The 27,833-nt window shown below is 36.8% G+C and overlaps 1 protein-coding gene across 1 annotated transcript in view; it reads right to left on the bottom strand.

Moving 5' to 3' along the window:
* The window catches only part of MEI4 (meiotic double-stranded break formation protein 4), a 215,987-nt gene that overhangs the window by 64,117 nt on the left and 124,037 nt on the right, over window positions 1–27,833 (bottom strand). The window contains exon 4 of the mRNA XM_025926117.2: window positions 8,021–8,152. Coding sequence (XP_025781902.1) covers window positions 8,021–8,152 — 132 coding nt within the window. The remainder of the gene's footprint in view (window positions 1–8,020; window positions 8,153–27,833) is intronic.

The following is a 27,833-nucleotide window of genomic DNA, read 5'->3' as shown; positions in this document are numbered from 1 at the left end:
CTGGGAGTGTGACACCTTCACATATTTTTATTTCTTGAGACTGCTTTGGCCTTTTGGGGGTCTTTTGTGGTTCCATACAAATTTTATGATTACTTATTCTAGTTCTGTGAAAAAATTCATTAGAATTCTGATAGGGATTCCACTGAGTCTACAGTTTGCTTTGAGTAGTATGGATATTTTAACAATATTAGTTCTTCTAACCTATGGACACAATATATCTTTCCATTTATTTCTGTCACTTTCAATTTCTTTCACCAGTGACTTTCTTATATTTTCAGTGTACTGGTCTTTCACCTCCTCGGTTAAATTTACTCCTTGATATTGTATTCTTTTTTTTTTTTTTTTTAATTTTTTTTTAACGTTTATTCATTTTTGAGACAGACAGAGACAGAGCATGAATGGGGGAAGGTCAGAGAGAGAGAGGGAGACACAGAATCTGAAACAGGCTCCAGGCTCTGAGCTGTCAGCACAGAGCCCGGCGAGGGGCTCGAACTCACGGACCGCGAGATCATGACCTGAGCCGAAGTCGGACGCCCAACCGACTGAGCCACCCAGGCGCCCCTATATTGTGTTCTTTTTGATGCAATTTTTAAATGAGATTTTTTTCTTAATTTCTCTCTCTGATACTTCATTATAATTATATAGAAACATAGCAGGTTTTTGTTTATTGATTTTGTATCCTACAACTTTACTGAATTCATTCTAATAGTTTTTTGGCAGAGTCTTTAGGGTTTTCTATCTATAGTATCATGTCATCTGCAAATAGCAACAGTTTTACTTCTCCAGCTCTAAGTTGGATGTATTTTATTTCTTTTCTTGCCTAATTGCTAGAGATATAACATCCTACAGTATGTTGAAAGAAGTGAATAATGGGTATCCTTGTTCCTGATCTTAGAGGAATAGCTTAATAGCTTTCAGCTTTTCACCTTTAGGTATGTTAGCTGTGGTTTGTCATACATGACCTTTATTATGTTGCAATGCATTCCCTCTGCACCTACCTTTGTTGAAAGTTTTTAATCATAAATGATGATGAATTTTGTCAAATGCTTTTTCTGCATCTATTGAGATGATATGATTTTTATACTTTGTTAATGTGGTGTATCCTATTGATTGATTTGTGGATATTACACCATCCTTGCATCCCTGGAATGAATCCCAGTTGGCCATGGAGTATGATATTTTTAATGTATTGTTGAGTTTGGTTTGCTAGCATTTTGTTGAGGATTTTTGCATCTATGTTCATTAGGAATATTGGCCTGTAATTTTCTTTTTCGTGTGTCTTTGTGGTTTTTGGTATCAGGGTAATGCTGGCCTTGTAAAATGGGTTTAGAAGTGTTCCATCTTCCTCAATTTTTGTAATAATTTGAGAATATGTATTAACTCTTCCTTAAATGTTTGGTAGAATTCACCTGTGAAGCTATCTGGTCCTAGACTTTTGTTTGTTGAGAGCTCTGATGACTAGTTTCTTTTTGTTACTAGCAATTGGTCTGTTCAGATATTCTGTTTCTTCATGATTTAGTCTTGGAAGATTGTATGTTTCTAGGAATTTAGGTATTTCTTCTAGTTTGTGTAAATTGTTGGTATATAACTGTTCATAGTATTATCTTATGACCCTTTGTATTTCTGTGGTACTGGTTGTAATTTCTCTTCTCTCTGTATTTATTTGAGCTCTCGCTCTTTTTTTCTTGATGAATCTGGGTTAAGGTTTGCTAATTTTATCTTTTAAAAAATGAACTCTTGGGGCGCCTGGGTGGCGCAGTCGGTTAAGCGTCCGACTTCAGCCAGGTCACGATCTCACGGTCTGTGAGTTCGAGCCCCGCGTCGGGCTCTGGGCTGATGGCTCAGAGCCTGGAGCCTGTTTCCGATTCTGTGTCTCCCTCTCTCCCTGCCCCTCCCCCGTTCATGCTCTGTCTCTCTCTGTCCCAAAAATAAATAAATGTTGAAAAAAAAAATTAAAAAAAAAAAAAATGAACTCTTAGTTTTATTGATGTTTTCTCTTGTGTTTTCTTTTGTATCTATTTAATTTATTTCTATTTTTATTTTTATTATTCCCTTCCTTCTACTGACTTTGGGCTTTTTTGGTTGTTTGGTTCTTCTTTTTCTAGTTCCTTTAGCTGTAACGTTAACATTGCTTTTTGAGATTTTTTTTTCATTTCTTGAGGTAGGCCTGTATCATTATGAACTTGCCTCTTAAAACTGTCCTAAATATTTTAGAGCATTGCGTCCTCATTTTCATTTGTCTCTATGTACTTTATTTCCTCTTAATTTCTTCATTGACACATTGGTTGTTTAGTAGTATGTTGTTTAACATCCACAGGTGTGTTTTTTCACCTTTTACTTATAATTGATTTCATTTCATACTGTTTTGGTAAAAAAAAAAAAAAAGATGTTTGATATAACTTCAATCTTCTTAAATTTATTAAGATTTGTTTTGTGGCCTAACCTGTGATCTGTCCTGGAGAATGCTCCATGAGCACCTGAAAATAATGTGTTTTGGATGGTGTGTTCTGTATATGTCTATTAAGTCCATCTGGTCCAAACTGTCATTTAGATCCTCTGCCTCCTGATTAATTTTCTGTCTGTATGATCTATCCATTGAAGTGGTCTCTTAAATTTCTCTATTATTATTGTTGTGCTACTATGAATTTCTCCCTTCATGTTTCTTAATATTTGATTTATATATTTAGTGCTCCTTTGTTGAGTGCATGGGCATTCACAATTCTTAAATCCTTTTTTGGATTAATCCTTCTGTCATTATGCAATGCCCTTGTTTGCCATTTTATCTGATATACGTATTTCTATCCCAGATTTTTTAAAATTTAAATTCAAGTTAGTTAAAATACAGCATAGTCTTGGCTTCAGGAATAGAACCCAGTGATTCATCTCTGACATATGACACCCAGATTTCATCCCATAAAGTGCCCTCTTTAATGTCCATCACCCATTTAACCTATATCTCCACCCTCTACCTCCACCCCATCAACCCTCAGTTTGTTCTGTATTTAAGAGTCTTTTATGGTTTGCCTCCTGCTCTGTTTTTATCTTGTTTTTTTTTTCCCTTCCCCTATGTTATCTTTTATGTTTCTTAAATTCCACAAATGAATGAAATCATATGTCCATTTGCATGGAATATCTTTTTCCATTCCTTCACTTTCAGTCATGATGTCTCTAGGTCTGAAGTGGGTCTCTTTCAGGAAGCATATGAATGGGTTTATTATTTTTTTTCTTTATCCATTCAATCATCTTATGTTTTTTTATTGCTGCATGTAGTCCATTTACATCATTTGCATTTAAAGTAATTATTAATAAGTATACACTTATTGCCATTCTCCTAATTGCTTTCTGGTTGTTTTTGTAGTTCTCTGTTCCTTTCTTCTTCTCTTGCTCTTTCCTTGTGGTTTGATTATGTTTTTAGTGTTACACTGGAATTCCTTTCTCTTTATTCTTTGTGTATCTATTACATGTTTTTGGTTTGTGGTTACTATAAGGTTCATATAGAACATCCTAAGTATACTTCAGTCTAATTTGATGGTAACTTAACTTTGAACACATTGTAAAAGCACTATACTTTTTACCCTTCTCCCCATATTTTATGTATTTGACATATTTGACATATTTTTTATTTTGTATATCCCTTAACTAATTATTGTAGATATACCTGGCTTAACTCCTTTTGTCTTTTAACCTTCATAGTAGCTTTATAAGTGATTAATTTACTACCTTTACCATGTTTTCTTTTACCAGTGAAATTTTTTATCTCATAATTTTGTTCTTCTGTCTTTTTCCACTTAAATAAGTACACTTAACATTTTTTGTAAGGCTGGTTTAGTGAAAATAAACTCCTTTAACTTTTGTATGGGAAACGACTTATGTTTCCTTTAATTCTGAATGATAGCCTTGCTGGGTAGAATATTATTTGTTGTAGTGTTTTTCCTTTCAGTACTTTGAATAATATATTATGCCACTCTCTTCTGGGCTACAAAATTTCTGCTGTAACATAAGCTGATAGTCTTATGGGTGTTTCCTTATATGTAACTAGTTGCTTTTCTCTAGCTGCATTTAATATTTTATCTTTGATTTTTCACATTTTAATTATTAATGTCTTGGTGTAGACCTCTTTGACTTCATCTTTATTAGGATTCTCTATGCTTCCTGGATCTGAGTATCTGTTTCCTTCCACAGGTTAGGGAAGTTTTCAGCTTCAAATAATTTTTCTGGCCCTTTTTCTCTCTCTTATTCTGGAATCCCTGTAATGTGAGTGTTATACATTTGATGGTATTCCAGAAGTCCCTTAACTTACCCTCATTTTTAAAATTATTTTTTCAGGGGCGCCTGGGTGGCGCAGTCGGTTAAGCGTCTGACTTCAGCCAGGTCATGATCTCGTGGTCCGGGAGTTCGAGCCCCGCGTCAGGCTCTGGGCTGATGGCTCAGAGCCTGGAGCCTGTTTCTGATTCTGTGTCTCCCTCTCTCTCTGCCCCAAAAATAAATAAACGTTGAAAAAAAAAATTTTTTTAATTATTTTTTCATTTTGTTGTTCAGTTTGTATGATTTATACTACCCTGTCTTTCAGATTGCTGAACCATTGTTTTGCATCCTCTAATCTGCTGTTGATCCCATCTAGTGTATTTTTCATTTCAGTTATTGCATTTTTCAGCCCTGACTGGTTCCTTTTTATATTGTTTGTCTCTTTGTTAAAGCTTTCACTGTGTTTATCCATTCTTCCCCCAAGTTCAGTGAGCACCTTTGTGACTATTACTTTGAACTCTTTATAAAATGGAGACTGCTTATGTTAACTTTACTTAGTTTTTTCCCCTGAGGTTTTGTCTTGTTCTTTCATTTGGAACGTATTCCTCTGTTTCCTCATTTTACTTGGCTCTCTGCATTTGTTTCTATGTTTTAGGTAGTCAGCTATATTTCCTGGTTTTGAAAGTACTGTACTGATGTTGAAGGCATTCTTTGGGGCACAGAAATGCAATACTTCCTGTTCTTCAGAATAAGGCACTCCAGTGGGTGTCGTCTGTGTGGACTGTGTGTGGTCCCCAGTGGCTGGTTAAGAGTCCCAGCTGCAGCTGCTGTGGGCATACTGATGGGTGGGTTTAGTTCTTGGTGTTGCTGGCTGGGAGGCCTGGTGGCAAGTGTTGTGGATTTGTTGCTGGGTAGGGCTCTTCCTTCTCTCTCTGAGGCAGAAGTTGCTTTGAAGGAGTCCTGATCCTGGATAAGGCTGCCCACCATGTATGGCAGGGTGGGAGCCACGTTGGAAGGGCAGCTGCCAGGGTAGGTGGGTTTGGTCAGGGCAACCACAGAACACCAGGGTGGGTCACACAGTGCTATCAAGGTTGATGGAGAGTGTTCAGAACTGGCATGGGCCAACTAGGCTGAAGAAGGATAAGAAAAATTGTGCCTGCCAATACTTCTGTCCCCAGAGAACGTTCCTACAGATCCCTGACTCTTTAGCATGCCCTAAAAGTAGTCGATAAATGTCCTTCACTTAAGGCCCAGGTACTTTACAAACTGCTGCCTCTGTGTTGGGTCCAAGAATGAGTAAGATTGTCTGCAGACCAATCCTACAGGCCTCCAGCTCTCCTGAAGCTAAGCCCTACTGATTGTCAAAGCCAGATATTAAGGGAACTTACCTCTCTGGTACATATCCTTGAAGGGAGGAGGTGTTTAATGTGGACTTTAACTTCACTCTTCAGGAAGGACCTCCACACCTGTGATATCTCTCCCATTTGTGGGATGGTGTGCTGGGGGTCTGGGTCCCAACCAGACTACCTCTCTGCTCCTATTCTTCTTGATGTGGCTTTTTCTTTATATCTTTAGCTGTGTTAGAGTTGTTCTGATAGTCTTCAGTTTCTTCTCCAATACAGTTCCTCTATATGTAGTTATTGCATGGTGTGTCCATGAGAGGAGGTAAGCTCAGGATCTTCCTACCTTGACATCTTGAACCTTGTCCTCCGTATTTTGTGAAACTACATTTCCTATACTCTCTTGCTGGTAGGGTTATGAATATAAAGTTGGTTTAGAAACAAATTCACTCACAAAAACTTTGTAGTTCAAACTGAATCACATAGTGAGACAGGTACAGCACAGGTCACACATTTGTCTGTTGTACATTCTGGCAGGACTGTTTTCTGGAACCTGTGACTGTAGCAGCATCTCCTTGATTTATTAAGAAGCTTCCTGGTCATGATGGCAAAGGCAGAAACTCCTTTGGTAGTCAAGTTCTGCTGTGTGATTATGGGAGTCATTCATGAAAGTACAGCCTGAAATTTCTTTCCTCAGCCCTCTCAACAATCCATAGCTACTCATGCATCCTTTCTGCTTAAAATGGCTGAAGTGGATATTGTCATCTACTATAAGAATACCAACTAATAGTTTCCTTGTCTTTAAACAAGGAAACCAACTAATTGTTTCCTTACCAACTAATAGTTTCCTTGTCTCCTTGATGGAGAAAATTTATGTAAAGCATGTTAATACCCTATTTATCACATGCCAGAAAGTAGTTATTGTTTCATTGTTATCCTTCTTCCCAAGTGATTTAACAATCAAGATGCCTGGGTTTGAATTATGGCTTTAGCATATATTCTTTCTGCAATCTTAGTCAAGTTGCTTAACCACTCTAGGGTTTTATTTCTTTATCTATATATTAGGTAAAAGGTACAATTACTTCATAGAGATTCGTGAAAATTAAATGAGAATATGTAAATAAAAATTTCTTGTCTGTACTTTGTTATTTTCCATACAAGCAATCTAATTTCATCAAGTCATTTCCCACATGGCTTCCTGTTTTTAAATTCCATGACCTTACCTTGCACTTTTAGAATGCTGGGCACACATTTTAAAAAGTACAGCCAGTGCCTCTATTTTCTGTTATCTTCTGCTTTTCAAATACATTTTTCAAGTTGTTCCTTTTCCATGACATCTTTTCAGGGACCTGCAACCTACCTTGATCGCTTCCTTGATGTTGGAGCTTCTACAAACACCAGCAAGTGTTTTAGCACTTCACTGTTTTTTTTTCATTTAGGAAATGTGTCTTCTTTCTTTCTCAAATGCACTTTTAGCCCCTTAATACCAGTAACAATTACTTAAAAAAATCTAACACAGCACTTAAGAGAGTTTACCATTTAGTAGTCACCTAGATGATTTATCATGTCATTCACCGAATTCAATTAGATTAAATGGTATTTTTGGAATATATTATTAAATGTAGGGAACTTAGACGTAAGCAATTGGTGAAATATTATGTAAAATTATGTACATATTTTTCTAATTAATTTTTTTCTTTTTTACCCAAATGTTTCTTCCTGTCTCTGATTTCCTTTAATTGTGCTTCATTCTATCACAGAGACAGTAATGGTATTAAAAGTTGGCAAAGTGAACACATGATATACCAGTATCAACATGAAAATAAAGGAATGACTTCTGTTCCTTAGACACGTTTGTCAGCATTGATGTAAGAGTTTGCACAGATAAGAGAGCTGAGAGCACGGGTTTTCAACCCTGGCTGCAAATTGGGATGCCTGAAGAGCTTTAATAATACCAATACCTGCATCTTAAATCCAGATACTTCCTTTTGACCAAACTAGCATATGGCTTAACAATAGGGTATTTAAAAGTTAACCAGATGATTCTCATGAGCAATTAGAAATAAAAACCACTGGTTAGAGGCTGTTCTTCAAACAGCATTCTTTCCTATTCATTTTCCTCTCAATGTTTTGCTCTAGGAACATGATGCCTGATTAGAGAGATTTAAGGCCATTCATCTAAGCATTCCTTGTCACCAGTGGTACCTTTGGCACATATATGCATGTAAGGATGATAAGATGGTATTATTTTGAAAACTATTTTCTGAAAATATCTTTACAATTTTAGTAGACAGTAATTTTATTCACATACTTTGGGGAAAAAAGGTAATGAAACTAAAATATCAGCCGGACAAGAAGAATAGAGAGGAGAAAAGGAAAGAAAAGTCTATAGCTGTATTAAATAAATAAGAGTTACAGTTTCGGGTTACATGTACCTGATTGATGGTACCCAGAATGTCAGTGAAGCTGTTTACTTCTGATAAAAGCTGAGATATTATAGATTTTCTCAACAAGCTGCAACTTCCCAGGGTTACCAGACTCTGAGACACATGGTGCTGCACCTGAAACTAAAGATAAAAATGAATAGGTTTCTACTTTCTATCAAGTCAAGTCAAAATATATTTAGTGGGCATTTTCTAAGACTTCATTACTGAATTCATACTGTCAGGAGTATAAAAAGTGTCAACATAATTCTGGGTCAGTCTTAAGCGAAATTATGAAATAGACACATTATAACTATATAAGTAATAACATCTTCTATAGCAGTTAATATTTTGAAATGTATGACAAAGTGCTGAAATATAAATTTTAGCTGAAATATCAAAATAAATAATTATATTTAGATGATAGACCATATATAGAATGAATGAATAAAAAAATAAAAGAGATGATAAAACTCTTAAGTGCTTATCTACTAGATATAAGGATACATATAGATATATATAAAAAGTGAAAGAATGGAGTTTGAAAATGTCTTTTGGGATAGCTGTTGGTACACTATGAATCCCAACTCCACACTGGAGAGACAGGTAGAAGGACTTCTCTATTCTCCATAAGTCAGGAGAGAGGCATTTGACAGAGAGGAGAAGAATGTAGAACTATAAATTTTCATCTAGAGGCAGCAAAAAGTACTCACGACTAAACAAATACAAAAGGACATTAGGAGACAACAAACTATATCCCATACAATTATTAAGAGAAAGGCCATCTGATTATAAATCACATTAAAGTTATGTATAAATCATAGCTGGAACTTCATTAAATATACCCTTTAATATATTTTGGAGAAAGGAAGCTTCAGAAGTATCTTAAAGAAATAGCACATACCTTGTCATGTTAAAATCATATTAAGGAGACATTGCTTTTGTATATAAAATGTTTAAATGATAATGTTAAGTACATAATGGTCTATGAAATTAGGAAATGTCACCTGTGTCCTTTAAGATAAACACTTAATGTAGATATTTCTCAAATAGATATTTTAATAATATACCTTAAAATTTAATCAATGACAGTAAAATGGTGAACATATTAGAGTTCAAAAGAAATTTCTATTATAAATACAGATTTATGTAACTAGTTCTCAGTAATAGTTTCCTAAGTCAACTTGTCAACTCAATACTAAAACCGCATTGATTTGTTACCATAAGAAATCACAGTTATTTATCATTATTATTTCTTAATAATGTAACTGGCTAAGACACCCTCTGTAGCTGTCCACTGCCAGTTTTTTGCAGATTTTTCACATTTTTGTTTGTACCTGAAAAAAGAATACTCTTATATAAACTCTAAAAAAATTTCTGTTGAGTATTCCACTGATGCTTTAGTTGTACTTATGTCTTTTCTTAATATTTAATTCTTTAGGAGATAAAGTGCAGAAAAAATTCACAGTAAAATAAAAGGTACTTCAGACAGTGGGAATGAAATTATGAGGGTACTAACAAGGTTAGGTTTGTGGACTCTGGAACCTAACTGCCTGAGTCAAATGTCACCTCTACTGCTTATTAACTTTTACTAGCAAGTTACCTTTTTTAATGTTTGAGCTTCCACACCTGCAAAATAATGATTGTGATAGCACCCACTTCAGCTGTTGTGCATATTAATTTAGACAGTAAAAATGGTTAACACAGTGCCAGGCATTTAATAAGTGTTCAATAAGTGTCACATGTTATAATGTAAAAGCACTGAAGGATACAGAAATGTAATTTATTGAACCCTGAAAAGTTAAATACTAGTAATAAAATAAAAATAAATGTTTTTCTAGAGTTAATACAATCCTATTAGAGAACACTGATAAGAAGAAAAGTTCATCATAAACACCTTTTCCAGAATCTAGATAGGAATTGTTACTGTCTCCCCAATATGACTGAGGTTTGTAAGAGAACAAAGACTAAGTATGTAACTGTTAAGGTAATGTAAAATTCTGTTAATGTTTTATAAAAATGGCCTCTATACTTCTTTACATTTTAATTGACACTTGCCCTTTTGAAAACACAGTGGAACTTTTGAAAGAGGCTGGCATGGAGGCTAGGGCTTATATCATACAATATACAAGTGGCTACTGTGGTGGAAAACATGGAAGGTCTCACTCAATACTTATGCTATCTTTTTCTACTCTAGCACATCTTCCTGTATTTCAGGGACTGGAAAGTTATTAATAATTTCCCCCAGATTCCTGTGCAGTTAGAATTTTGGATATTATTTGAGTTCTGCCCATCGGAAGTACTCACTTGAGATTTTTATTTAGAAGAACACTACGGAAGAAGAGAAGCAGGGCAGCATGCATTCTGTTAGTGACGACTGGCAGAGGGGACATGGTTTTGGCTCATCCTGCAGCTGGTTCAAAGCTTCCTACTTTTGCAAATTCTTAATCCTGATGGAAGCAGTAGGATGCTACCTTGGTGGCTTAGTGGTTTGGGAGTCATTCTTGTAAACTCAGCCTTCTCAAATACGTGTGAACTCAGCCAAATCAAATGTGCGTTGATCTACATATTCCACTGGAGGATTCACAGAACCCAGTGCTGACATTTAAGTCTTGAAATATGCAGAGGCAGAAATTCCTACCACATGTTCAATACATTTGCCTATCTGATCTGTGTAAAAGATAGAAGGATCTTGGAGAATGGCAGTGAATTAGCACAGATTTCATCAGGGGTAGTTCTGTTCCAGTTGTAGTTCCTTTCTTAGCACAATCAACACTGCTTCTGATATTGTTAGACAGGTCTTAATCTGGGAATATATTTTATTACCCCAATAAGGATAGAATGAAGCAGCTTGCATTCACCTAATGAGACATTCAGTATAATTTTTCTGTCCTATTTAAGGCCATGTCAACTTGCTCGGCTCTGTGTCATTACTTAGTTCATAGGACTGTGATCATGTCAAAGGACATTCCACAGAACATCATGCTGGTGTACTGTATTGATATCATGCTGATATGGCAATTTTTTTAAAGTCCCTGGTAAAAAAAACATGCATTACAAGAGAGTGGACCCCAGGATTCAGGTACCTGATACACCTGGGACGTTTCTGGGTCTGATGCATGTTAGAATACCCCTTCAAAGTGAAAAAACAGGTTGCTTTTGTATGTATTTCCTATCAGTAATAAAAACATATTAACATTTGATGGGAATTTGTGGATATTTGGGGCAGCATATATTCATTTAGGCTTACCATTTGGATGGAAACATTGAGTAAATCCTGTCTATAAACTTTGAGAAGAGCCCAGAGTCATATAAAGATCTCTAGCTGGTCTAAGTTGAGGAACAGGAAGCTCTGCCACTTGGGCCTTACGACAATAATATCTAACGTTCTTGGAGTTCATCAGTAACTTTATGAAGCCTGTAGCTGATCGTAATAAGAAAATCACAAAGAAAATTACACTTGGTTTGGGAAGAAAGTCAAACCTTTCTTGGCAAATAAGTATAATCTTACACACGCACACACACATACATACATATAACTATTTGGTCCTACAAGGGATTAAATAACTGCCTGATCATGGGACACCAATTAGTCACATATGCCCAAAGCTGCTCATTTGAACAGTGGTGCCTAAAGTCAGTTATACACAGCAACACTCTGTCATCAAGTAGCTACACTATATATAAAATCATGATCAAGCAGGAAATAAAAGCAGAAGTGGTGCTTGAACAGTTAGTTCCAACTAGAATAACACTCCTTATAAGGTTGAGTTATAAGAAATTTATGTTCTAAACCAGTGACAAATATATGATGCTCTTTCTCTGATACCCAGAATACATGAATTCAGGAACCAAGGTATGAAAGAGACTGGGAACTCTCAATATTACATCTAATGATTCATTGGTAAAGTATTCTTTACACCCTTGTGACTGGATTCTGGTTTAGAAGTCTAAATAAACAAGTAAGAATGGTTTCTACTAAAGAACCCCACAATTGTTTCATGAATTGGAGGCTGAAATTTCCACCTGGCTATATGAAGTTCTTTGTGCCACCCTATCAATAGCAAATAGGACATTCCTATGTTGGCTAGAGCAATTGATCTCTGGTTGAGGAAAACAGGCATTTAAAACACAATGGCAGCAGGGGAAGATTGTATTTGGAAGCCAGGCGTTACCTGGTATGAATGTCCAAGTAATGTAAGTAAATAGAATATTATAGCAACCTCATGAGGCAAGACCACCAAAAGGCCAGATCCTTCAGAGATGAAACTGTGGGTAAATCCAATTAATTGAGGTTCTGGCTAAGGACAAGTGGAGGGTATAACTTTAGTGGAGGAAGAAAGTCAATATAAATTGTCGGTTTATAACTAGTTGTACAACTGAAGGCCATGGAGGGTCATTTTTCTCTTTGTGTGTGTGTGTGTGTGTGTGTGTGTGTGTGTGTGTGTGTGTGTAGGTATGGCATTTTGGCAGTGGCTCACTTTATAATTTAGTCCATGAACTGCAACACATTGTGATGGAACTGGCATAGGCATGATTATCACATCATCACATAAAATCACATCACATCACCTCACATCACATGAAATGATTGACCCTTTGAATCTTTCCTTTTGAGAAGAGGTCTACAGATTTTTGTTTCTATAGAGAATTGGTACATTATGTCTTCCAAGTACAGTTTTTGCTATTGATAGTTTGGGGAAGTTTGAACAAGGGAAAAAGCTTTATTGAATTCATATGTAAGTATATAAATAAATAAACCTAAATCTCTCTCTTGTTTGCACATGCTCTATCTCTCTATATATATAGATATACACATATTACATAAAAGAGATCAGACTCTGAGGCCAGACTGCCTGTTCAAAACCTAACTCAGCAATTTACTACCTATGTGACCACTAGTAATTTACTATACTTCTCTGTAGCTTAGTTTTCTCACCTGTAAAAGGAGGATAAGAATAGCTACTATTTCCCAGGCTTGTTCTGAAAAATAAATGAGTTAATACACGGAAATATTTGTAATGAATGTTAGCTATTTTTAACTCTAAGGAAAGAAGATAACCAGATAGAAAGATCTCTCTCTCTCTCTCTCTCTCTCTCTCTCTCTCTCTCCTCTCTCTCTTTTTCCATCACATCTGCAGGAGAGCTCATACCTCCTCCACCCCATTGTTTCTTTCAAGGAGAAGAAGCACAGGTATGACTGAGGTCTGGACTAACATGCCAGAGGGAAAACACTATAGGTAAAGACTGGCAGAATCTTTCCTTAGGCTTTAGTTGCCAAAGAATTTAATCTCTTTGTGACTACAGTGATAAGAGACTCTAAGAGTGTGCCTATCTTCTAAGAATATTTCTCAGTTTAAAAAAGAAAAAAATAAGTGAAAATTAGGAAAAACAAGGCATTGACCAAGAATGCTTAGATCAAGCTCTATTGTTGGTCAAAACTATGACACATGGTACGGTCTAATTCTTTAAGGCAAAATTCCAAGTAGGCCTGTATTATAGTAGGGTTTTGCTCTAAAACTATGTATAAAACCAGGGGCAGTATTCCAGAAATCTTCTCAAAAGTGTCATTAAGTGGAAGTCTACAAACTAGAGAGCTTGGCAGTTTCCAAAGGGAAGACCTGGGCTTTATAAACACAGGGAGGAACTCCTACAAAGTGTGTTTGGAAAGACAACAATAGTAGACAAGTTCAGCCCACATCAGAAGAACAGCAAGAAGTAACAGGCACCCTGGCAAGGGAGTACAACAGAAGAAAGGAGGCTCTGAGAAAAGGTCACGTTTGAAGACCCATGATCTGTCTGTAGGCAGCAGGATCTCAGTTTTAAGTAGCTGGTAAGAAACTGGGAAGGCAGACAATGCAGAGAAGCAAGAAGACGGAAATAAGACAGGAACTCTGTTTCCATGCCTGCCAGATAGGAACCAAGGCACAGAAAACATTTGTTGGGACTAGAATGTAAGGTAGGTCAAAATTTTTAGACGCACTACTAATCTGCTAATTTGTAATGAAATTATCCATGGCCCTTTGAATCATTGCCATGGTACAGCTGAGAGCCCAGAGCCTGAGAAAGAGTTGAGCACACATGTATGGGTCAACTGACTGCTGGAAAAAGAGGTATAAGGGGAAAAAATTAAACTATGTAAGGCACTGATATACATCAGGATATATTTATCATTGAGCTTCAAAACAAAGCAAGACTTAAAAAATCAAAAGGCAAACAAATATTTGCTTAGGTTTAGAGCAAGGACGAGATGGAGCAGTCTCATGAAAAAAATGATATGGAGTTAACACATGACAAAAAAAAAATCTATTTTATTCTCACTTTTCCCATTCAAAGGAATGATCTTCAGTCTGGAGATAATAAACATAATAAATATAAATGATAAAGAAGAATTAAAGGTTCAAATTCAATGAGTATGTAAGAATCTAGTTACCTGAACTGAACTTAAAGTTGGAAGAAATTTATCCTAAAGTACACAAAGTACTTGTAGATGTAATTAATAATATATTCCATTATAATTACTGAGAAACCATACAAAAGGCAACAAAGGAATGGAAGTAGGAAGGGCTATGTGAATTTTTTAAAAATGAAAGTAGTTGTCTCAACCCACAGAATAATATATGTGGATTCTAGCACAATTTTAGGATGCTGCTGTGCAGAAAATTTGTCAGAAGAGCATACAGAGTCATTAGGAAGGTGCATCAATTAAAGAATAACGTCAGGCCACACCAACTTTAATTCCTGTCCTATTATGATAGAGTTGCTATGTTTTATCAAAAGAAGTCCCAGACATAGAATACGTTGATTTCAACAAGAACTCTGAGCAAGCCCTTAGGATTTCTTTTAGATACAGTAGGGACCACATAAGTTTCAGGATGGGTGAATAAACTGCTCCTAAAGAGAATGGATTATAATTTGCATGGGTTCTTCTAATAGCAGATCGTAGTACTTGGCTCTATAGAGTAACAGAAAAGAGGTGAGTGCTCGGAAGGTCACAAATGAATTCTGTGAAATAAATGTTAAGAAAACACTTTCAGATCAAAGGTATATAATCATGACAGAACAAGTGACAGAAACTGGTCATGTGGAAGGGCTGCCTAGGGACATGCCTTGGAAGATTCATGCATTCCCTCTGTTTCTATTGTTATTTACTCATCTCACTCTACTAATGAACAAAATCAAGTAAAACCAACTAAAAACTATGGGGACAGTAAGAATTATGTGCTTTCTTCTGCCTAGACAAAAGAGTTGGGACACTCCATCTAGTATCCCAACAACCTGGATAATTACATTTCTCATTTTTTAAATGGAAGGAAATAACACTCAGACATGTTAAGTTCACACGGTGAGGGGCAGAGTCTAGTGTTAGGTTCAGATTTTTTTTTTAACTTGAATGCCTATTATCTCTTCTGCCAGTGAAGTAAAACTTACAGGAAAACATGGCAACAGAGGAGCAGAAAACAGTATCAATATAAATATACTATGATTCATTAATATAATATGATTTATTTTGCCTTGTGTATAATTCTTAGTGTTTATATATCGTATCACTGAATCCTTAAAATAACCCTATGAGGAGGTATAATCTCAATTTAAATAACAGGGACCCAGGTATAGAGAGAGTAAGTAACTTGTTCAAAGTTAGATCAAATATACATAAGAACCAGAATTCCCTTGTGCTGTTAACCATTATATATCCAAAGCCATCACATCCCGATCTCTCGTGAAGGCATAAAAACTCTGAAAGCCCCCAGGAACACTTATGGAAAATTTCCAACCACTTGCCAGATTCTGATTACAATGTTTATCGATTGCCACAGTAAATGAAGGAAACACAATTGCTAGACTGTGCACCATCAATTTCTGTTAGTGAAGCAGCACTGGAAGCAAACTGAACAGTAGGGGAAAAGAGACTCAGATATACAGGGACAGATGGTACCAGCCCTAAATCTGGGTAGACAACGCACTAAGTGTTCCCTACTTTCTTTTTTTTTTTTCCAATATATGAAGTTTATTGTCAAATTGGTTTCCATACAACACCCAGTGCTCATCCCAAATGTGCCCTCCTCAATACCCATCACCCACCCTCCCCTCCCTCCCACCCCCCATCAACCCTCAGTTAATGTTTCCTACTTTCAAAAGCATCTAACGTATTCCACCCCTTTATTTTCCTATTATTCTATAATTAATATTAATTGTATAAAGAAAACCAAAGTACTTAGGACAAGGAAACAATATTTTAGGGGATGTTACTTCTGGGAAGTGGGTAAATAGATAGGTATGAAAACCCTTTTCCCATAAATGCTATAAGTGCACCTAAAAACTTCTGAAACAACCCAAATCTTCAGCAATATCAATCATAGCTATTACTTAAATCTATCTTATCAGAATGTAGATGATCACAGTAGGCAAGCAATTAGCAGACAGTAATGTCCAGAAAATTGACCTCTGGAACTAATCACAGCTTTAAGCAAACCAGCATGAGCAAGGGGCTGGGCCACTCCCCTAGCTCTCCAGATCAGAGCAGTGCCAATCTGTGCTGTAGAACAGAAACTGTTGTACAAAGATCTTAAAACTTCAGTGCATTAAAGTTAAAAGTAAATTATCCAGACTCAATTGAAAGTGAATCAGAAAAAAACCAAAAAACAAACAAAAAAAACGCTTTTTAAAAGCTCTCACTCAGGTGAAAAAATATATACTACAAAAGTAAATATGTTACATAGTTTAGAGTAAAAGTTACTGTTGCAATTACATAAAATGATGTTTTAAAAATAACTAGATGTATTAAGATTCTTATAAGGTAGGCAATCATTCATGAAAAAAACATGATTCTAAAGAATAGGACACAATAAAATTAAAGCTATCAGAGCCAAATGTAAATGGTTCTACATTCATTCATACTTTATGGCAAATATTGACTGAGTATGGTCCATGTGCCAGTGACTGTGCTAGACCCCATTATCACTTAGATTCAACGAAGAATAAAATAAGATTACTTTTGCTTCAGTAGTTACTTCTGCTTATGGTTGGCAAGATACTTTAAAACGCTATCAAAATGCAATTCAGCTTGATCCTGATGTGAAAGAATACTTTCCAAAAAGTTAAAAATGTGACTCTCATACAAATTTAGAGTAAATACATGTCAATGGTGTATTTATATTATTAGTGAGGGTAAAGAACACTTAGGAATTGAGTACTGGATTTAAAGAAAAACACTGAAATAATACTGTTAAGTTAGATACACAACTGGTTAGTGTCTGACAGGATAAACCCCTAACATAACCTCTGGGGATGCCTGTGTGTGTGTGTACACAGAATTTTTTTTAAAGATATTTTTAATGTGTTCTTTAGTTTTGAGAGAGAGAGCGAACGAGCGTGAGCAGGGGAGGGGCAGAGGGAGACACAAATCCGAAGCAGGCTCTATGCTCTGAGCTTTCAGCACAGAGCCCGACACAGGGCTCGAACCCATGAACTGCAAGATCATGACCTGAGCCAAAGTCAGATACTTAACCCACTGAGCCACCCAGGTGCCCCCAGAATTTTTATATATAGAAATTGTTTACGTCTATACCAGATAAGAATTATGGGTTAATCTGGAACTTCACAGAGTCCAAATAAGTCTGACAAAATACACCCCCAGACATTTAAATAATCCTTGGGTTAGCCTGCTAAATAATGGCTTACAGTGTCAGAGAGGATCAGTTACCAACATCTTGCCTTAGTTATAGGATCACGATAATGTACTGTAACACTAGATAAAGTAACATATATTAGTGTATCACTGAATTCTTAAGAAAAAAAAGGAAATCCTCAGAGGCCAAAAGAAATAGAAGAAATAAAAATATGATGAAATCAAACAATTAACTTTCAGGGATGGATAAGCAGGGGTTGCCTTGTCAGCAAATAATATTAGCAGCACAGAACCCTCAACTAAGGCCTGGACCCTTCCAAAGTGGCAAATTGTCTAATATCCCTCAGGTTAATCTTACAGAGCTAAAGTACTAATGGAAGACAGGCTGATAAACATCTGTGTGCCAGCAAAAGGAAGGAACGTCCAAGTTAGTAAGAATGGTACCAACAGTAGAACAAATCATAGTCACCCGTGAGAATGTGCAAAGTCAGCCATGTCTCCGTTGGGTCTGCGATTCAAATTTACACTACTGAATATGCCAGGACCCCAAGCTGAGAAAGTAAGCTTTTCTGGAAACTAGAAGATGCAAATCTAAAACCACTCTTCTCTTTTCAGCTTTATTGAGATATAATTGACATATGACATTAAGTTTAAGATGTACCCTGTAATGATTTGATAACTTACATGTTGTAAAATGATTACCACAACAGGGTTAGTTAAAACATCCATTGCTTCCCATAATTTCTTCTTTGTGGTAAGAATGTTTCAGATCTACTCTTAGTATCTTTAAGTATATAATACTGTATAATTTTTTAAATTTATTTTTTATTAATTTATTAATTTACATCCAAGTTAGTTAGCATATAGTACAAAAGTGATTTCAGGAGTAGATTCCTTAATGCCGCTTACCCATTTAGCCCATCTCCCCTCCCACAAACCCTCCAGCAAGTTTGTTCTCTATATTTAAGACTCTCTTATGTTTTGTCCCCCTGCCTTGTCTTTATATTCTTTGCTTCCCTTCCCTTATGTTCATCTGTTTAGTATCTTAAATTCCTCATATGAGTGAAGCCATACGAGATTTGTCTTTCTCTGGCTAATTTCACTTAGCATAATACCCTCTAGTTTTATCCACGTAGTTGCAAATGGCAAGATTTCATTCTTTTTGATTGCTGGGTAATACTCCATTGTATGTATATATGTATGTATGTATAGACAGATACCACATCTTCTTTATCCACTCATCTGTCGATGGACATTTGGACTCTTTCCATACTTTGGCTATTGTCAATAGTGCTGCTATAAACATTGGGGAGCATGTGCCCCTTCAAAACAGCACACCTGTATCCCTTGGGTAAATACCTAGTAGTGCAATTGCTGGGTCATATAATACTGTATGATTAACTGTAATTGCCAAGCTGTACATTAGATCCCCAGGATTTATTCATCTTCTAACTGGAACTTTGTATACTTTGACGAGTATCTCCCCATTTCCTATACCCTACAGCTCTTGGTAAACACCATTCTATTATGTGTTCAGCTTTTTTAAGACTCCACATATAAGTAATATCAATAGTATTTTTCTTTCTCTCAATTCACTTTACTTAATGCTCTCAGAGGTCCATTTATGTTTTGCAAATGTCAGGATTTCCTTCTTTCTCATGTTTCCACTGTATTTATAAATACCATATCATCTTTATTCATCTACAGATAGACTAAGGTTGTTTTGATATCTTGGCTATTATGAATATGCTGCAATGAACATGGGAGTATAGCTATCTCTACAAGATCCTGATATCATTTCGTTTTGAGATTATATATATATACATACACATACATGTGTGTGTGTGTGTGCACACACACACATACATACCTAGAAGTTGAATTGCTGAATCCTATGATAGTTCTATTTTTAATTTTCTGAGGAACTTGCATTCCATATCCTGTTGTGACTGTACCGACTGATATTCCCAGTGCTCAACAGCTCCTTTTTCTCTATATCCTCACAATGCTTGTTATCTCCTCTTTTTGATGACAGCTCTTCTGACAGGTATGAGGTGGTATCTCAGTGTGGTGTTGATTTGCATTTCCTTGATGCTGAGTGATGTTCAGCATCTTTTCACACACCTGTTGGCCATGTGTATACCTTCTTTGGAAAAGTGTTTATTCAGTTCCTCTGACCATTTTTTAACTGGACTGTTTGTATTTTTGATACAGCTGTAAGAGTTCTTTTTCTATCCCATTCTGGAGGCTGCCTTTTCATTTTATGGATAGTTTCTTTTGCTGTGCAGTTTTTCTGTATGATGGTCCCATTTGTTGAATTTTGCTTCTGTTGCTTGGGCCTTGTTTTTGTTTGCATGCTTTGCAAGTGCTCAGTTCCAGGTTCATCTCTACATGTCTTTTGTTATCAAAGAATAACCGATCTACAATATTATATTAGTTTCAATTATATCATCTATATTATACTACTTATTTATATTATATACTCTACTATATATAGTTATAATCATTATATAGAACACAGTGGTTTGACATTTATACACACCGTGCAATGATCACCATGATAAGTCTAGTTACCATTTGTCACCACACAGGTCTTTAAAATATTATTGACTATAATCACTGTGCTATACATTACATTCCTGTAACTTTTTTATGTTATAAATGAAGATTGTACCTCTTAATCACTTTCACCTATTTTTTCCAGCCCCCAACCCTCATCCCTGCTGACAACCATCAGTTTGTTGTCTGTATCTATGAATCTTAGATACAGATAAACAATAGTATTATTGTTTATAATCCCCATGTTGTACTTTCCAACCCAGTGACTTATTTATAACTGGAAGTTTGTACCTCTTAATCTCCTTTATTTCCCCCAAATCCCTCAACTCTGGAAATGAGCAGTTTGTTCTCTATATTTATAATTCTGTTTCTGTTTTTTTTAGTTTGTTTGGTTGTTTTCCTGTTCTTTTGTTTTAGAGCCCTCATAAAAGTGAAATCATATGGCATTTGTCTTAGACTTATTCCACGTAGTATAATGTCCTCTAAGCCTATCCATGTGGTCACAAATGAAAATATTTCACTCTTTTTATGGCTCAGTAATATTCCATTAAATTTATACACCACATCTTCCTTATCCATTCACCATCAGTGAGCCTTTTGGCTGCTTCCATATATTGGCTATTATAATTAATGCTGCAATAAACATAGGGGTGCATGTATCTTTTTGTTTTTTTAAATTTTTATTTAAATTACAGTTATTTTATACATATATATATATACACACACACATATATATGTGTGTGTGTATATATATATATATTGTAATATTAATTTCTAGTGTACAGAATACTGATTCAGCACTTCCACACAATACTTGGTGTTCATCAACGTGTGCTCCTTCATCCCCATAACCTATTTAACTCATCCCCCTACCTCCCTCTGGTAACCATCAGTTTGTTTTCTGTAGTTAAAAGAATAGGGAAAAAAAGAGAAGGGGGTATGCCACATATTATTTATCCATTTATTAGCCTATGGACACTTGGGCTGTTTCCCTAATTTGGCTATTGTGGATAATGCTACTATAAACATTGGGATGCATGTATCCCTTTGAATTAGTATTTTTGTACTTTGGGGGTAAATACCTAATAGTTCAATTGCTGGATCATAAGGTAGTTCTATTTTTAACTTTTTGAGGAACTTCCATGTTTTCCACAGTGGTTGCACCAGTTTACATTCCCACCAACAGTACACAGGGTCCCTGTTTTTCCACATCCTTGCCAACACCTTTTTTTCTCACGTTGCTGATTTTAGACATTCTTATAGGTGTGAGGTGATATCTCACTGTAGTTTTGATTTGTATTTCCCTAATGATCAGTGGTGTTGAGCATCTTTTCATGTGTCTGCTGGCCATGTCTTCTTTTGGAAAAATGTCTATTCACATCTTCTGCACAATTTTTAATTGGATTAGTTGTTTTTTGAGTGTTGATTTTATAAGTTCTTTATCTATTTTGGATACTAACCCTTTATCAAATATGTCATTTAATAAATACCTTCTCCCATTCTGTAGGTTTACCTTTAATTGCCTCTTAGTTTTGTCGATGGTTTCCTTCCCTGTGCAGAAGCTTTCTTATTTTAATGAAATCACAATAGTTTATTCTTTTCTTTTGTTTCCCTGTCTCAGGAGACACACCTAGAAAGAAGTTGCTAAAGTAACGCCTGTATTCTCCTCTAGGATTTTGATGGTTTCAGGTCTCACATTTAGGTCTTTAATCCATTTTGAGTTTGGTGTAAGAAAGTGATCCATTTTCATTCTTTTGCATGTTGCTGTCCAGTTTTCTGACATCATTTGTTGAAGATACTATCTTTTTCCCATTGGATATTCTTTCCTGCTTTGTCAAAGATTAATTGACCATATAGTTATGGGCACATTTCTGGGTTTTCTATTCTCTGCATCTATTTTTGTGCCAATAACATATGTTTTGATCACTACAACTTTGTAATATAACTTTAAGTCTGGAATTGTGAGGTCTCCAACTTTGCTTCCCTTTTTCAAAGTTGTTTTGACTCTTCGGGTGTGTGTGTGTGTGTGTGTGTGTGTGTGTGTGTGTGTGGTTCCATACAAATTTTAGGATTGTTTGTTCTAGCTCTGTGAAAACTACCAGTGGTATTTTGATAGGGATTGCATTGAATATGTAGATTGCTTTGGGTAGTATTGATATTTTAACAGTTCTTATCTGTGAGCACGGAATGTTTTTCCATTTCTTTGTGTCATCTTTAATTTCATCAGTATTTTAATTTTATCAGTAATTTAATTTCATCAGTATTTTATAGTTTTCAAAGTACAGGTCATTCACAAACTCTTTGGTTAGGTTTATTGCTAGGTATCTTATTGTTTTTCATGCAATTGTAAATGGAATTGGTTCCTTAATTTCTCTTTCTGCTGCTTCATATTGGTGTGTAGATGTGCAACAGATGTCTGTATGTTGATTTTGTACCCCGTGTCTTTACTGAATTCATTGACCAGTTCTAACAGTTTTTTGGTGGAGTCTTTTTTTTTAGTTTTTTAAAAAAAATTTTTTAATGTTTATTTATTTTTGACAGAGAGAGAGAGAGAGAGAGAGAGCGAGCGAGCATAGGTGGGGGAGGGTCAGAGAGAGAGGGAGACACAGAATCCAAAGCAGGCTCCAGGCTCTGAGCTGTCAGCATAGAGCCCCATGCAGGGCTCGAACGCACAAGCGGTGAGATCATGACTTGAGCCAAAGTCTGAGGCTTAACAGACTGAGCCACCCAGGCGCCCCCCACCCCCGCCCCGCCACTTTTTTTTTTTTTAATTTATTTTTTCTTTCTGGTTTTCTATATAGAGTATCATGTCATCTACAAATAGTGGAAGTTTCATTTCTTCCTTGACTATTTGGATGCCTTTTATTTCTTCCTGTTGTCTGCTGTGGTTAGGACTTCTAGTACTATGTTATATAATAGTGGTGAGAGTAAACATCCTTTTTTCCTGACCATAGAGGAGAAGCTCTCAATTTTCCCCATTGAGGATTAGCTGTGGATTTTTCATATATAGCCTTTATTATGTTAAGGTATGTTCCCTCTAAACCTACTTTGTTGAGGGTTTTTATCATGAATGGACGTTGTGCTTTGTCAAATGCTTTCTCTGCATCTACTAAAATTAGAAGTTACTCTGTCCTCTAGGTTGCTCATTCATTCTTCTGCTTCCTACTGTTTATTCTATCTAGTGTGTTTTTAATTTAATTCATTGTGTTCTTTATCTCTGGTTCTTTTTAATATCTTTGTAAAGGGTATCACTGATGTCCTCCAGTCTTTTCTCAAGTCCAGTGAGAATCTTTACGATTATTACTTTTAAATGCTCTATCAGGCATATTACTTATCTCTGTTTGGCTTAGGTCTCCTGCTCTGATTTGGCCCTGTTCTTTCATTTGGGACATATTCTTCAGTCTCCTCATTTTGTCTAACTCTGAGTCTTTTTTCTGTGTGTTACACATGTCAGCTATGTCACTTGCTCTTAAATGTAGGGGCATTATTTAGAAGAGGTGCTGTAGTGCCCTACAGTGCAGTGTCCCCTGTTCACCAGAGCCTCGTGTTTCAGGGCTATCTTCTATGTGTTCTGTGTGCACACTGCTATTGTGGCTGAGTCACTTTTTCCTTCCAGCAGTGACTCTCTTTGCTTGCTGTGGGCAGTGTTATGTCCTTGTATTAGTGAGCCAGTCTAGGGGTCCACCTTAGGCTTTAGTTGAATTAGACCAGGCTTTGCCAGAGATGCAGTATCACCCAGCTGCAGGGTGTTGTCCTGGGAGAAGCTTTCATTGTTAGGTGGGGCCTGTTGTCAGACCAGCTGTCTGCCTCCATCCCACTGCTGGGGTTGCAGTCTTACTGGTGTGTTTGGTTATCATTCCCTCTCCCCAGTGCAGAGTCATTCTGGAGTAGTGCTGACCCTTGTCAGAGCTGCTTGCACACTGCCAGGCTTGTGGTAGCACTTTAGATGGTCTCTGGTCAACAGTGTGTTAGAAAAAGTGGACCCACAGTGTGCACAAGGGGCTGGGCTCACATTGTTAGCAAAGATTGCATGCAGATACTTTGCAGGAGGGGACCCACTGCAGTAGCCAGGACCAACGCTGTCCAGGTAGCAAGGGATGGATCCACAAAGTGTGCACTGCAAGGATCTCTCCCCCTCCAAGCTGTGCTCTGAGATCAGTAAACAACTCTCCCTCACATATGCTCCAAGCATTTTTCAAACTGCTGCTTCTATGCTGTATCTCTGAAGGCTTTTTGTTGTGCTAGGTCTTTAATGGCTGGGACTCAGTTTCCTCTCACCCTCCTGGCTCTCCCAGAGCTGAGCCCACTGCTTTTTAATATTCTGGGTTTTAAGTTCCACTGGTTGTTAAGAACTCATGAAATTCAGCCCCTCTGGATTTCAAAGCCAATATTATGGGGATTTGTCTTCCCTGTATGGGGTCTCTGGTGCAACAATCTGTTTCTGTCCCCTTTCTGTGCCCCTAAGTCCCTCCCTCTCGAGGACAGTCCCACAGGTGTGTTTAGCTTCTGACCTGTCTCTGCCCATCCTACTCTCTTTTTTCTTTCCTACATGTTTTTTCTGCAAGTGTGGAGTTTTTTCCCTGCAAGTCTTTGGGTTGTTTTCTGGGTTATTTACACTGATATATTATCTAGTTTTATCTGTGGGGTGAGGTGAAATTAGGGTCCTCCTCCACCATCTTCCCAATGATTCTGACTTTACTACTTTTGTCCTTTAATCTTCATACAAGCTTTAGAAGTGATTGCTCTACTGACTTTGTTTTCTTTTATCCTTGAAATTTTTTCCTTTCATAATTTTCTTCTAATTTGGCCTTTTCTTTTCCACCTAAAGTAGCCTCTTTAACATTTCTTTTGAGGCCAGTTTAGTGGTGATTAAACCCTTTAGCTTTTCTTTGGGAAACTCTTTATCTCTCCTTCAATTCTGAAATCAGTTCATCCGGTCCTCTCCAGTGCAATGAGGATCTTTGTTACTATTACTTTGAACTCTTCATTTTTCTGAGGTTTTGTCTTGATTTTTCATTTGAAGCATATTCCTCTGCCTCCTCATTTTGGTTGACTTTTTGTGTTTGTTTATATGAATCAGATACAACTACTTCTGAACTTGAAAGAATGATCTTGTGTATGATCATCTCCTATGTAGACTGTGTGACTGGTGACTTTGGCTAGCTGATCACAGCTGAAGTGGATGTGGGCCAGGGCAGTCCTGAGGCTTTCCATGCAACAGGTGCCTTAGCTGGATGGCTGTAGTAAAGAGGGTGCAAGCCATGGGGTCCGAGGGTGCTCCATGCAAGGGGTGCCTTGATAGGGCAGATAGAACTAAGGCAGGAGCACACCAGGGGGTACTGGGACACTCTGGTCAGGGGCGGCCTGACTGGAGCTGAGGTGGTCATGGGCCATGGAGTGTCTGGGTGCTCTACTCCAGAGGTGCTCTGGCAACTTATCTGGAGCAGAAATGGTATCAGCCTTGAGTGTTTGAGTGTTCTGAGGTTCTCTGTACCCATGTTAGCTGAGTGAGACAGCTGTAGCTGTAGTGAGCACTGATTTGGGGTATCCCTGTATAGGCTATGCTGGGCATGTGTGGGCTAGAGCCCCAGGGATCACTGAAGTAGTATCCCACTTAGGGTGACCAGATCCTGCTCCTATCCATGCTATCAAGGAAGAGAAGAAATGTAAACCATGGTACTTGCCAACCCCTCCAATCCAGAGAATGTTTAAACAGCTTTCCTAGAGTTCTAGGGCTGTATCCTTTATATCCTAGGTATTCTTTCAAACCGTGTTTTTTGTTTGTTTTTTCTAAGCTCAGGATATCTGGAGTTGGTGTGGGCTAGTGACCTGATGCTCACTGAGGTGGCAGGATGTTTATGGCACCTGGAACCTGTTCACATCTGAGCTATCAAGACAGAGGGGGTACATAAGCAGTGGCAATTGTCAGCCCCTCTGACCCACAGAGTTTCAATAGTTCCCCCACCATTTGGCAGGGTTCTGTGGCTGGATCCTTTACATACTACTGCTCTGTTAAAACATGGCTTTTTTTTTCCTTTTCTCCAGGGTCCTTCAGTACTATTTTTCCCCACTGCAGTTCCCAGCATCAAGGATCTCTCTTGTAATTAAAACAAAAATGTTGTTTTTTGTTTGCTTTTTAATTTTAGGGAGAGAGAGACAGAGAGGGGCAGAGTGAAGAGGACAGAAAGGGAGAGACAAAGAATCCCAAGGAGGTTCTGGCAGTCAGCACAAAGCCCAATGCTGGCCTCTATCCCACAACCCTGGGATCATGACCCAAACCAAAATCAAGAGTCTGATGTTCAACTGCCTGAGCCACCCAGGAGTCCCTCTCTTGTCATTCTTTTTATGTAGCTTTACTTTTGTTGTGCAGAACCTTTTCAGTCAGACCTCAGTTCTTCAGGAGGAACTATTTTACATATATATATAAATATATATATATATGTAAATATACATGTATATATATCTACATATATATATATTTAAGTATAGATTTGGTGTGTCCATGAAGAAAGTGAGTTTAGGGTCTTCCTACATTGCCCTCTTGGTTGGGCACCTCATTCAGGGCCCTCTTTTGCTCCAAACAAATATTATTTGTTGTAGTTCTGTGAAACATGCCACTGGAATTTTGGGAGAGATTTTGTCGAATCTATAGATTGCTTTAGGCTGTATGGACATTTTAACAATATTAGCTCTTCCAATCCATGAACACAGTATTTCTTTCCAGTTGTTTGTGTTGTCCTCAATTGCTTTCATCATATCTTATAGTTTTTAGAGTACAGGTCTTTCACCTCCTAGGTTAAATTTATTCCTATGTATTTTATTATCTTTGTTTCTGTTCTGAATGGGATTGTTTTCTTAATTTATCTGATGGCTTTTATTATGTATAGAAACACAACAGACTTCTATATATTAATTTTGTGCCCTATACTTTTACTGAATTTATTACTTCTAATAGTTTTGGTGGAGTCTTTAGGGTTTTCTATGTATAGTATTATGTTATCTGCAAATAGCTTCACTTCCTGCTTTTTAATTTGGATGGCTTTGTTTCTTCCTCCTGCTGCTTTGGTTATGACTTCTGATACTCTGGTGCATATAAGTGAGGAGAGAGGGCATCCATGACTTGTTCCTGATCTTAGAAGAAAAGCTTTTAGCTTTTCACCATTGAATATGATGTTAGGTGTGGGCTTGTCATATATGGCCATTATTACATTGAGGTATGTACTCTGTATACCCACTTTGTTGATAGTTTTTTCATAAATGGATGTTGAATTTTGTCATATGCATTTTCTGTATCTATTACAATGCTAATAGGATTTTTATATTCTGTTTTATGTATGTGATATATCATGTTAATGACTTACAGAGATTAAACAATCCTTATATCACTGGAATGAATACTACTTGATCATGGTGTGTGATCCTTTTAACATATTGTTTGATTTTGTTTGCTAATATTTGTTGAAAATTTCTGCATCTATGTTAATCAGGGATATTCAATATAATTTTTTCTTTACTTTTTTTTTTTTTTGTAGTTTGTCCTTTTGGTTCTTTTTGTGTGAGTGTTTTCCTGTGTTTTGTATCAAGGCAATGCTGGCCGTGTAAAGTGAGTTTGGAAGTGTTCCTTCGTCTTCAATT

This window comes from Puma concolor, chromosome B2 (assembly GCF_028749965.1).
Source record: "Puma concolor isolate L17-30 chromosome B2, mPumCon1.1.hap2, whole genome shotgun sequence".
NCBI classification, from domain to species: domain Eukaryota; kingdom Metazoa; phylum Chordata; class Mammalia; order Carnivora; family Felidae; genus Puma; species Puma concolor.
The sequence above is the reverse complement of the archived record's forward strand: the minus strand, read 5'-3'. Positions and strand labels throughout refer to the sequence as shown.